Source organism: Schistocerca cancellata, chromosome 9 (assembly GCF_023864275.1).
Source record: "Schistocerca cancellata isolate TAMUIC-IGC-003103 chromosome 9, iqSchCanc2.1, whole genome shotgun sequence".
Classification (NCBI taxonomy): domain Eukaryota; kingdom Metazoa; phylum Arthropoda; class Insecta; order Orthoptera; family Acrididae; genus Schistocerca; species Schistocerca cancellata.
In genome coordinates this window covers 212,185,390-212,198,063 of record NC_064634.1, presented here as the reverse complement: position 1 = coordinate 212,198,063, position 12,674 = coordinate 212,185,390, and the positions used below count along the sequence as shown (strand labels likewise).

The following is a 12,674-nucleotide window of genomic DNA, read 5'->3' as shown; positions in this document are numbered from 1 at the left end:
GCACTGCAGTTCCTTCTCTAAATCCTCGCACAAACGAAAAAATGGCTGACATCGAAATATATGTCCAAGGAATAGAAAAGCAACTGGAATCACTCAACAGAGGAAAGTCCACTGGACCTGACGGGATACCAATTCGATTCTACACAGAGTACGCGAAAGAACTTGCCCCCCTTCTAACAGCCGTGTACCGCAAGTCTCTAGAGGAGCGGAAGGTTCCAAATGATAGGAAATGAGCACAGGTAGTCCCAGTCTTCAAGAAGGGTCGTCGAGCAGATGCGCAAAAATATAGACCGATATCTCTGACATCGATCTGTTGTAGAATTTTGGAACATGTTTTTTGCTCGAGTATCATGTCGTTTTTGGAAACCCAGCATCTACTCTGTAGGAATCAACATGGATTCCGGAAACAGCGATCGTGTGAGACCCAACTCGCTTTATTTGTTCATGAGACCCAGAAAATATTAGATACAGGCTCCCAGGTAGATGCTATCTTCCTTGACTTCCGGAAGGCGTTCGATACAGTTCCGCACTGTCGCCTGATAAACAAAGTAAGAGCCTACGGAATATCAGACCAGATGTGTGGCTGGATTGAAGAACATTTAGCAAACAGAACACAGCATGTTGTTATCAATGGAGAGACGTCTACAGACGTTAAAGTAACCTCTGGCGTGCCACAGGGGAGTGTTATGGGACCATTACTTTTCACAATATATATATAAATGACCAGTAGATAGTGTCGGAAGTTCCATGCGGCTTTTCGCGGATGATGCTGTAGTATACAGAGAAGTTGCAGCATTAGAAAATTGTAGCGAAATGCAGGAAGATCTGCAGCGGATAGGCACTTGGTGCAGGGAGTGGCAACTGACCCTTAACAAAGGCAAATGTAATGTATTGCGGATACATAGAAAGAAGGATCCTTTATTGTATAATTACATGACAGCGGAACAAACACTGGTAGCAGTTACTTCTGTAAAATATCTGGGAGTATGCGTGCGGAACGATTTGAAGTGGAATGATCATATAAAATTAATTGTTGGTAAGGCGGGTACCAGGTTGAGATTCATTGGGAAAGTCCGTAGAAAATGTAGTCCGTCAACAAAGGAGTTGGCTTACAAAACACTCGTTCGACCTATACTTGAGTATAGCTCATCAGTGTGGGATCCGTACCAGATCGGGTTGATGGAAGAGATAGAGAAGATCCAAAGAAGAGCGGCGCGTTTCGTCACAGGGTTATTTGGTAACTGTGATAGCGTTACGGAGATGTTTAGCAAACTCAAGGGGCAGACTCTGCAAGAGAGGCGCTCTGCATCGCCGTGTAGCTTGCCGTCCAGGTTTCGAGAGGGTGCATTTCTGGATGAGGTATCGAATATATTGCTTCCCCCTGCTTATACCTCCCGAGGAGATCACGAATGTAAAATTAGAGAGATTCGAGCGCGCACGGAGGCTTTCAGACAGTCGTTCTTCCCGCGAACCATACGCGACTGAAACAGAAATGGAGGTAATGACAGTGGCACGTAAAGTGCCCTCCGCCACACACCGTGGGGTGGCTTGCGGAGTATAAATGTAGATGTATATGTGGATGAAGAAACAATACGCAAAGAAGTGGGTTATTGAAAAGTTAGAAATTTGTGGTAAGGTCTTATGGGACAAACTACTAACGTCATCGGTCCCTAGGCTTACACAATATTTAATCTAACTTACACTAAGGGCGACACGCACACCCATGCCCGAGGGAGTACTCGATCCTCCGACGGGGGGAGTCGCACGGACCGTGACAAGAGGCTTCAGACCACGCGACTAACCCGAGCGGCCAGTTATGGAAGTACTAAGGAATGACGAGATACAGTTGAAGTTCTCTAAGGGTGTAGATACAGCAATAAGGAATAACTCAGTAGGCAGTACTGTTGAACAGTAATGGACAACTCTAAAAAGGCCCGTCACAGAAGTTGGGAAGAATGTAACTGAAAATAAACCATGGTAATATTTCGATTGATCCATGGAAGGAGGAAGTAAAAAATGTTCCAGGAAGCTTAGGAATATAGAAATATGAGTCGCTGAGGAATGAATTCAATAGGAAGTGCAGGGAAGGTAAGACGAAATGACTGCAGAAAAAATGCGAAGACGCCGAAAAAGAAATTATTGTCGGAAGGACAGACGCAGCATACAGGAAAGTGGAAACAACCTTCGGTGACATTGAAGGTAAGGGTGATAGCATCAAGAGTGCAAAGGGATTTCCACTGTTAAATGCAGAGGAGAGAGCGGATAGGTGGAAAGAATACATTGAAAGCCTTTATGAGGGGGAATATTTGTCTCATGTTATAGAAGAAGAAACAGGATTCGATTTGAAAGAGATAGGAGATCCAGTATTAGAATAAGAGTTTTAAAGAACTTTGGAGGACTTAAAATCAAATAAGGCAGAAGGGATAGGTAATATTCGTTCAGAATTTCAAAACTCATTGGGGATGTGGCACCAAAACGATAATTTACGTTGGTGTGTAGAATGTATGAGTCTGACGACATACCATCTGACTTTCAGAAAAGCATCATCATCACAATTTCGAAGACGGAAAGAGCTGATGAGAGCAAGAAATACCACACAATCAGCTTCACAGCTCAAGCATCCAAGTTGCTTACACGAATAATATACAGAAGAATGGAAAAGTCAATCGAGGATGCGCTAGATGACGATCAGCTTGGCTTTAGGAAAAGTAAAGGCACCAGAGAGGCAATTGTGACGTTGCGGTTAATAATGGAAGCAAGACTAAAGAATAAACAAGACAAGTTCATACGATTTGTCGACCTGGAAAAAACGATTGACAAAGTAAAATGGTGCAATATATTCCAAATTCTGAAAAAAGTAGGGGTAAGCTATAGGGAGAGACGGGTCATATTCTATATGTACAACAGCCAAGAGCGAACAATAAGACTGGACGACGAAAAACATCGAGGAAGCAGCGACATCGCGGAAGCAGCGACAGAAATAAAATAAAGGTTCAGGGTTGGAATTAAACTTCAAGATGAAAGGATATCAATGATACGATTAGCTGATGGCATTCCTATCTTGAGTGAAAATAAAGAAGAATTACATGATCTGCTGAACGGAATGGGTACAGAGTATTTGTTGAGTGAAAATCTAAGAAAGAAGAATGTAACGAGAAGTACTGGAAAAGAGAACAGCGAGAAATTTAACATCAGGATTGAAGGTCACGAAGTAGAAGAAGTTAAGGAATTCTGATACCTAGGCAGTAAAATAACCAATGAATGACGGAGTAAGGAGGACATCAAAAGCAAACTAGCAATGGCAAAATGGGTATTTCTGGCCAAGAGAAGTCTACTAATATCAAATATCGGCCTTAATTTGAGGTAGAAATTTCTGAGAATGTACGTCTGGAGTACAGCATTCTATTGTTGTGAAACATAGACTGCAGGAAAACCGGAACAGAAGAGAATCGAAGCATTTGAGATGTGGTGCCAAATGAAAATAATGTGTACTGGTAAGGTAAGGAATGAGGAGGCTCTGCGCAGGATCGGAGAGGAAAGTAATATGTAGGAAACACTGATAACGAGAAGCGAAAGGATGATAAGACATCTGTGAAGACACGAGAAATTGACTTCCATGGTACTAGAGGGAGCTGTAGGGGCCAAAACTGTAGAGCGAGACAGAGATTGGAATAAATCCAGCAAACAATTGAGGATGTAGGTTACATGTACTACTCTGAGATGAAGAGGTTAGCACAGGAGAGGAATTCGTGGCCTGTAGCATTAAACCAGTCAGAAGACTGATGACTCAAAAAAAAAAAAAAAAAAAAAACGATTTTGTAGAATTCTCTAACTTCATGTACTGCGTGACCATCAATCCTGATCTTAAGTTCCTCGCTGTTCCCGTTTCTACTGACTCTCATTACTTTTCGTCTTTCTACGATTTACTTACAATCCATACTTTTCTACTCATTACACTGTTCATTCCATTAAGCAGATCATGTAAAACTACTTCACTTTCACTCAGGATATTTATGTCAGCAGCTAATCGTATCGTTGATGTACTCCACCTTGAATTTTAATTCAACTGCTGAACAATTCTCTTATTTCCATAACTACTTCTTCGATGTAAAGTTTGAACAGTAGGTGCGAAAGACTACATCCCTGTCTTACACCCTTTTCAGTCGGAGCACTCGGATCTTGGTCTTCCACTTTGATTCTTCCCTCTTGGCTCTTGTATATATTGTACATTACCCGTCTCTCCCTATAGCTTACTCCCATTTTTCTCATAATTTTGAACATCTTGCACCATTACACATTGTCGAACGCTTTTTACAGTTCGACAAAGCCCATGAAAGTGTCCTGAATTTTCTTTAGTCTTGCTTCCATTATCAACCACAACATCGGAACTATTTCTCTGATGCCTGAAGCCAAACTGATAGCCATGTAACACATCCTCAATTTTGCATTCATCTGTATATTATTCTTGTCAGCAAACTTGGATGCATTATATGTTAAGCTGATAGTGCGATAATTCTCGCCCTTGTCAGCTCTTGAAGTCTTCGGAATCGTGTGGATGGTATTTTTCACAAAGTCAGATCATATATCGCCACTGTCATAGATTCTGAACATCTTTCTTATGCCATTTTAAATTCTAATTCTTAAACTGGATGCCCTAGAACCGCACGGCCACTCCGGCCGGCTATCTGATTTCGGAATCCCTGCCTGATCATGATGTAATTTAACTGAAATCTTTGCATACCACCCGGCGTTTTCCTAGTACACCGCCTCCTCTTGTGATTCTTGAACAGAGTATTCGCTATTACTAGTTGAAATGTATTACAGAACTCAATTAATATTACTCCTCTCACATTCCTTGTCACAAGCCTATATTCTCCCGCAACCTTTCCTTCTACTCCTTACCCTAAAACTGCATTCCGGACTATTAGTTTTACGTACTGTATTACCCTTTCAATATCCTTTCCCTATCTCTTCATCTTGAGCCCTACCACAAATCATTATGTTCTTCCCAGTTCATTTCACTGACCCCTACTATATCTAGATTGATCATTTGCATTTATATTTTAAGATTTTCTGGCTTCCTTAGCTCTGGCTTCCTACAGCCAAACAATGAATTTCTGTTATTCATTCACGATAGAAGACGCTATAGACAGACTCAGCATTTATTTAACAGTAGGTGTTTCAGTTTAACAAAAGTTGAGAATATATAAACTGCTAACATGAATGAATTGTAAACGAAAGAGTCAGAGAAACATTTGAGATGTTAATAAAGGAAAGTATTGCAATCCGGTTCTACTAAAGATTTTATGTTGTTTTCACTGAATAGTCAACAAGTAAAAACCTAAATAAAGATTAATTGTAAACGAAAGTGGCAGAGCAGTATTTGAGATGTTAGTAACGGAAAGTGTTGGAGTCCAGATTTACTGAAGTATTTACGTTGGTTCACTGTGTAGTCAACAAGTAGGAACCTAAATAAAGATGAAGCAAAGGAAAACGTATACTTTTTAGGATGATCAGAGAGAAGAGGATAATACTCGTCCTCGATTAAACTTATGAAATTACTGAAGTAAAAAGGAAAGAAGACAGATCAGAGTTTAATTTTCCTTCGACAACGACCTCGTTCTAAACCAAACGAAATTATTGCTCTGTGGAAGTGAATGTTGAGTAACGTCATGGACGGAACAAGTTTTGCAGCTATTATTAGTCACAATCAAACGTTGCTTACTGTGGATAATCTATCTTATTTATACATGAACTAGCCAGTTATTTGTGCTGACTTCATCACAAAATAAAGGCGAAAGTTTTTCAACCAGTCCGGAAATGTGAGTACGATGTGGTATTGCATATTACCATCAGATTACAAACTGCAGGAATGAGATCGAGACTAACACTTTTATCCACTGAATCAATTTTATTCGCTAAGTGGCCATCTAGACGTACAAAAACAGAAATGCTTAACTGTGTCAGTAATGTAAAATCGTCACAGACTTATTACCCATTGTTACGCTTCCATATATTAAGATGTTATGTTAAATATTTCTATACTGATTGCCTAGAATGATAGGGTAATCTCTACGCCTTTTCCATGTATGTGTATAATAGAAGTATTCTTCTGTTATCATCCTCTTTTTTGCGAGTTGTCGCAGAAGTGTTCAAGTGTCCCACTTGCGTTCAGTAGAGAAACTTCGGATAACGAAGTTTTGGAGATGATGTTCAATACATCTGCTTTCTAAATGCTTGATGGAAGATAAAGATAAATGTGAAAGGGAATGAAACAAATGTAAAAGCTTTTGATATTTACTTAAACAACATTTATTACAAAATAACTTTTTTTACATAGTTTTTTACTTTTGCATTAAAAATAAATAGTCTTTCAGAAGTAGAGAAGGCGGGCTACTTCCCGTCTTGTTTGTCGTTCACGATGCCATTGTCGTCATAAGTATTGCTGCCAAAACATTGTTTCATTATGACAGCGGAGGAGGCAAAGAAGGTAGTACTGAAAGATATTTACAAATAGGACTTTCGTCACGTAACTTTGTTATAGGAAATCGTAGAAGTAGTCCATCGCATAAATCTGCTGCCGTCGTCGAGTGGAATACCAGGAAAACTTCAGTGTTAAGTTTTCCAGCGTATTCCATAGTGAAGTGATATTTGTAAGCAAAGGAAATGCAGAAAAGGAGAAACAGCGAAGGTGTGAGTCGATCTGTCGAGTTGTCCTTATGCTCGGCTAAAGACAACAGTTAAGTCGTCTGGTATATTTGAACATTCGTCAGGGACGCGGCAACAGTAGAGATCCGCATTCCTTTCTCCAGCGTCACGTATGAAAGTGGTGAGGAGAGGTGAAGATAATGGTCAGCAAGGTGGGCAGTGGGCTGGGCCACTCGCCACTTCCAGCTGGTGAGCGCGCTGGCCGTCCAGTCCAGCTGGAGGCTTCCGCGCGCCTACTTTCCTGGAGTGGGGTAGGAGTAGCCGCTGGACGGCGAGTAGCTGGGCAGCGCTCCAGGTCTGCCGCCAAACGCTCCAGCGCCGGCACCGGGGCGCCCAAACGCTCCTGGAACAACGCCACAGGGCCGTCAGTCGCACAGAGAAATAGTTAACGTATCACAGTACCGAGACCAATATAGGTCGTTCATGTTAATTTCAATGTTCGTGGCATACTGCGCTACGCACGAAACGACACGACATACAGGTGGTTCAATGTAATAAACTTTAATCCTTGAGACAGCTGAGACCTAAAAAAAACTCTGTTATTTCAGTGTCTCTGCTACGGATTCTCTTCCCTCTATTAACATTTCTCAAAACTTTTTCTAAAATAAGCAGTATTACTGATCACTGTCTTCCCATAATTCGTCATGTCGGGAGCTCTAAAGATTTAATTATTCCAAAATAAATTTTGTTTAGTGTCACAAATCGAGCTAAGCCGAAACCATGCTTTCAGCGCCGAAAGGTGTTTGCACTTGTCTCGTAAGGTCAGACACGCTGTTATAACTGAGTTGAAGTTTTAAACATTCCATTTCTGTGGAGTACTATTCGGTACATCACTTTACGTTGCAACATGGAAAGTCATTGGTAGTATAGAAGGAAGTGATTGCTTGTTCCCCTTCCCTTCCCCAATTGTTTATGCTACTGACTTGGAAATATCACCGATATTATCTTCTGTATACGTTCGCTTTTAGGTACCTTAGGGAATTTCACAGTGACGATAATGTATGCAAACAACGTCTTACCATTCATTTTTCTCCATACACTCTACTTCAAACTTCACTCTTCAGGTTATCAAATTCTAAAACAGACTGTAGTAGCACGTATGAAGACTAATGTGAGGCTGCCTCGTGTGAAATTCAAAATGAAACATCAGTTAATAATGTATCATTCTAAATAACCGAAGTTGCATGGTAGTATTAGGACGATATTGCACAATATTCTAGAATAAATGGCGACCTTAAGTGTACAGATGGAAAGTGTTATTTAAAATCGAAATCTAAGTTTAGTTTAGCTTCTGTGGCATGGATTTTAGTATTGATCTTCGTGAATAATAAAGAGATGATAATATGTATCCAGATTCCACCAACTTGCTGGGCGCATATTGAGATAGGGACCTCATAAACGCACATTTCTAAACCAGAGATTGGGATTTCCCCATGTAAAAATACTTTGGACCAGAAATCGGTAGTACTGATGGTAGCGAGTGGATAAAATCAGCAGAGCTATCCTCCTATTTGTTGCAGGCTCTAAAGGGTATTAACATTTTGGTGAATCTTAACAGTTCTATTATCAGCTACTGGTGAGTCTTCCAGGTCGCACGAGAGTGGCCCATGAAACTTGTCTGTTCCTAGCGTTTCATTCACAGCTGCGCTGGAGATCTCCAGTGGTCAGTTGGACAGGAAGCAGGAGCATCTATGCGATGTTCATCACACCTCTGGGCGAAACGTTAGGAAAGGAAATACTCAATGTGCCATGTTCACATAACCTAGAGGAATCACAAGCAACTAAGACATCTGAAACTTGGTAGAGTACTTGCCCGCGAAAGGCGAAGATCCCAAGTTCGAGTCTCGGTCCGGCACACAGTTTTAATCAGCCAGGAAGTTTCATATCAGCACACACTCCGCTGCAGAGTGAAAATCTCATTCTGGAAGCTAAGACATCTGGTTCCGAAAGCGTTCCCTGCGTGACTACCGGTATTGTTACTTAGACGCCAAATCAAGAACTGAACGTTTAAACACTTACCAGGTGCCCTGCCACCAAATGCGCCACCAGCTCCAGGTGCACCACCGAAAGCTCCAGGCGCGCCACCGAAAGCGCCACCAACTCCAGCTCCAGGGCGACCTCCAAAGGCACCACCGACACCAGCTCCAGGAGCGCCACCAAAGGCACCGCCTGCTCCAGGAGCACCTGCGTATGCACCTGCTCCAGGAGCACCAGCGTACGCACCACCAGCAATTCCTCCACCGCGGGCAGCAGCGGCCTCCTCAGCAGCGTTCTGCTCCAGGGAGCGCAGGATCTCCTCAGGGATTGGGGGTGGAGTGGGCAGGTGGGCACCCTGCGGCTGGAAGCCGTTCTCGTCGGCTGTGTAGGTGACGGTGTACTGCGCGCCGTCGTCTCCAGTGTACGTGTAGCGGCCCTGAACAGTCTCGGCCTCAGCGTCGGGAATGCCGGCGTTCTTCAGGTAACCCTGCTCGTCCTGGGCGATGCCGTTGGCGGTCTCGTAGCTGTAGTCACCAAAACAAGAAATTGGGTTTATAGTGTCAAAGATATTACTTAAGTAACTACGTTAAGGATGGTATCTCTAAATGTCTAATACTAGAAAGAAATTACGCAATGACATCTTATGAAACGATCAACTTCGAATTAAAATTGTTGTAGATGACATTGTGTTACAGCAGTTAGAATCATTCAGCTACATCATTCAAGATGGATATGCTACTAATAAATTTCTTGAAGCAAAGTTGGTCAGATTCTAAGACGAAAGTGCCTCTTATCATAACCTTCAAGATCACAAGCAGCTAAGACATATGGTCATGAAAAGGTTCACCGTACGACAATCGGTAGTCTTATTAAGAGGCAGAATCAAGAACTGAACATTTATCGGGTGCCCTGCCTTTCCAGAACGAAACACACCAAGACACAACACCCGTTCATATCACAATTAAAACTTGATTCCTAAAACATGCGCCTTGCGGGGTAGCTGCTCGGTCCTAGGCGCCTTGCCAAGGTACGCGCGGCTTCCCCCTGTCGGAGATTCGAGTCCTCCCTCGAGGACTTAATTTAGATTAAGTAGTGTGTAAGCCCAGGGGCTGATGACCTCAGCAGTTTGGTCCCATAGGAAAAAAGCACAAATTTTCCAAAATTTCCAAAAACTTAGAGCAGCAGTAACTGGAATACGGAAAGTTCTAAGACGAGCAAGAGGTTTCACTATAAATTAGTGTGTAAGAAGTGATCCAGAACTAATGGTGGATGCCATCTGTGAAACTGGTAAGAAGAACAAAAGCTTGCAAAATTGGCTTGCTATAAACCACATCAGAGAAGAAGACTGAATCTCCTGTTCTCTGAAGTGAAAAATTTGAGTTTTAGTAAAGTTACAGAGAGTTAGCAGGAAAAGTATTTTAGTCTAAGACTGACAAAGAAGAAGGTTGGTTCATTTTTATGTTATGAATGTACGAGCAAACCAAATGCATTAGACCCACCAGGTGGGTTTTAGAAATGAATACATAATATAATTAAACATCACTATGTATTTCAAGAGTAATTTAGCCAAAACACAGTGAAAATTTAATACGAATTCCATATATAATCTGCTTACTTTCATGAAATGTCTAATATTTTATTGTATCTTGAAGATCAAATGACAGTGCTTCACATTTGTCTGGGAGAATAGAATTTATGAGTAAAGGTGTAGTACAGGAGTAATTATACCATCAATAAAAGTAAAAATCTGAGGCAAATAGACTATTCATGACCCTAGAAAGAAAATTGTAACTGAAGTGAAAGTAGATACTTTTTGTTGGAAATAGCCTAAGAAAATTCGTCGTCTCAGTGAAAACCGGAGTACTTGTAGTTAAAGATATTGTTACAGTGTCAAACATTTAAGATTCCTGATGATCATTGTGCTCAGCCGAGTAATATAGGGATTAATGTAACTAGACAAAACGGGAAATCATTTGAGGAGTCCATTATACAACTTACCTGAAGGCATAGGAGCCATCACCATTGTTGACATTTTCGTATCTGAGAATGGGAATGACAGGTCCCCTGGCCACACCAGCTCCAGCACCACCGAGACCAGCGCCTCCGAGTCCACCTCGGCCTGCACCAAGACCAGCACCTCCTAGCCCGCCGAGACCTCCGAGACCAGCGCCTCGTCCTGCACCTCCAAGACCACCCAGACCAGCTCCTCCAAGACCGGCGCCTCCAAGACCGCCTCGTCCTGCACCTCCAAGACCACCAAGGCCAGCGCCTCCAGCACCAAGTCCAGCGCCTCCAAGACCGCCTCGTCCAGCACCTCCAAGACCACCGAGACCGGCACCTCCGAGACCAGCTCCACCTAACCCAGCACCACCGAGACCGGCGCCTCCGAGTCCGCCTCGTCCGGCACCTCCAAGACCACCGAGGCCAGCACCTCCAGCACCAAGGCCAGCGCCTCCCAGACCGGCACCACCAAGCCCAGCTCCTCCCAGACTGTAACAAATGTATTGTTGTAATCAACCAGTACACAATTTATTACCATGATTAGGAAGGCAGTGATAAATATGAAAGGTAGCCTTAGTAATAATGACTGATAGGTATGCCCCATTCGAAATAGTGTTCCTTGCTATCCCTTGATCTGTTAATCAGTTCACTGAATTAATTACTAAGATGGACACCAAATGAAAACTACAATACCACTTGGATTTTTGTGTTGGGCAGTATATTAATAGAGTTAGAGTTTACTGAGAGACTGTTTGCAGTAGTGAATAGCTATCGAATCTTGAACACTGATCTGTATTATAAACAAATGTAATCAGCAGATAACACAGAGGTAGCAAAAATTATTACTAAAATTCTACTTAGTCGAGATATATCAAGAAACTAGTACTGCACTACATATGAAGTGGCAGGAATGAAAGATGCCGGCCGGTGTGGCCGTGCGGTTCTAAGCGCGTCAGTTTGGAACCGCGTGACCGCTACGGTCGCAGGTTCGAATCCTGCCTCGGGCATGGGTGTGTGTGATGTCCTTAGGTTAGTTAGGTTTAATTAGTTCTAAGTTCTAGGGGACTGATGACCTCAGTAGTTAAGTCCCATAGTGCTCAGAGCCATTTGAACCATTTTTTGGATAGAAACATTTAGCACTTATCTAAACAGATTAGTAGCCTCTCCTATGAAACAGACGTCTCGAAAAGTTCAGCAAAACAGTTCTAAGTAATATAATCGTCACCAGTATCAGTGTACAGTAAAAGACACATTCTGATCGTGGTAATATCATCGACTTCCCATCGGCAGGCTATTCTGTTCCTTTCTGTGGCACTTTTACACATATTTGCAGCTTGATTTAACGAGGGTGTTAACGGATTATACAAGAAGTCTTAAAATAGAATAACTAAAACGGTAAAACAGGATTTTATGGCTTTTTTTGTTTCACTAGAACTCCATGGAGTATAATATGCAGAGCAGGAATAAGAGTTGGCCTTTCGACCAACTGTGAAAGAAGAGTACCAAAGAAAGTCCGAGATATTATGCTCGGTAGAATTTTACCCTGGAGTTTGTGTACTATACAGCGAACTACCGGCTTCATACGTCTATATTGTGCCCTGAGATAACGCTGTGTTACTGTAAGGAAGTATTAGTAATCATGGTAAAATGTTAAGAGCTGTTGCAAAAGAGTAAGCATAATTACATTGTTTTGGCACCATTCATTATTATAAGAGAAAAAAATCCACGGCTTACTGTATAGCTTGAAAGGAAACATCATCAGTCTGCTTTATATCCCAAAATCTAGATCTAGTGAAGGTATAATCTCAGGGAAACTTTATTTTGTTTAGTAATCAGTGACTTTTCTTTATCTGAGTTTGAGATATACAGATTAGTAAATGCATATCTACAAACATAGAAGCGTGTTGTTGAGAAATTTCTATTGTTCCACATATGATGGGCTCTTCTTAGAACAACTGAGGCGAAGCCGTGTGTATTGGCATCAGTAT

At 42.0% G+C, this 12,674-nt stretch overlaps 1 protein-coding gene across 1 annotated transcript in view; it reads right to left on the bottom strand.

The window, feature by feature from the left end:
* Positions 1–12,674, bottom strand: part of LOC126101291 (spidroin-1-like) — a 43,776-nt gene that overhangs the window by 25,722 nt on the left and 5,380 nt on the right. Inside the window, exons 3-5 of the mRNA XM_049911971.1 lie at positions 10,684–11,175; positions 8,728–9,209; positions 6,946–7,051 (exon numbers count right to left, since the gene is read on the bottom strand). Coding sequence (XP_049767928.1) covers positions 6,946–7,051; positions 8,728–9,209; positions 10,684–11,175 — 1,080 coding nt within the window. The remainder of the gene's footprint in view (positions 1–6,945; positions 7,052–8,727; positions 9,210–10,683; positions 11,176–12,674) is intronic.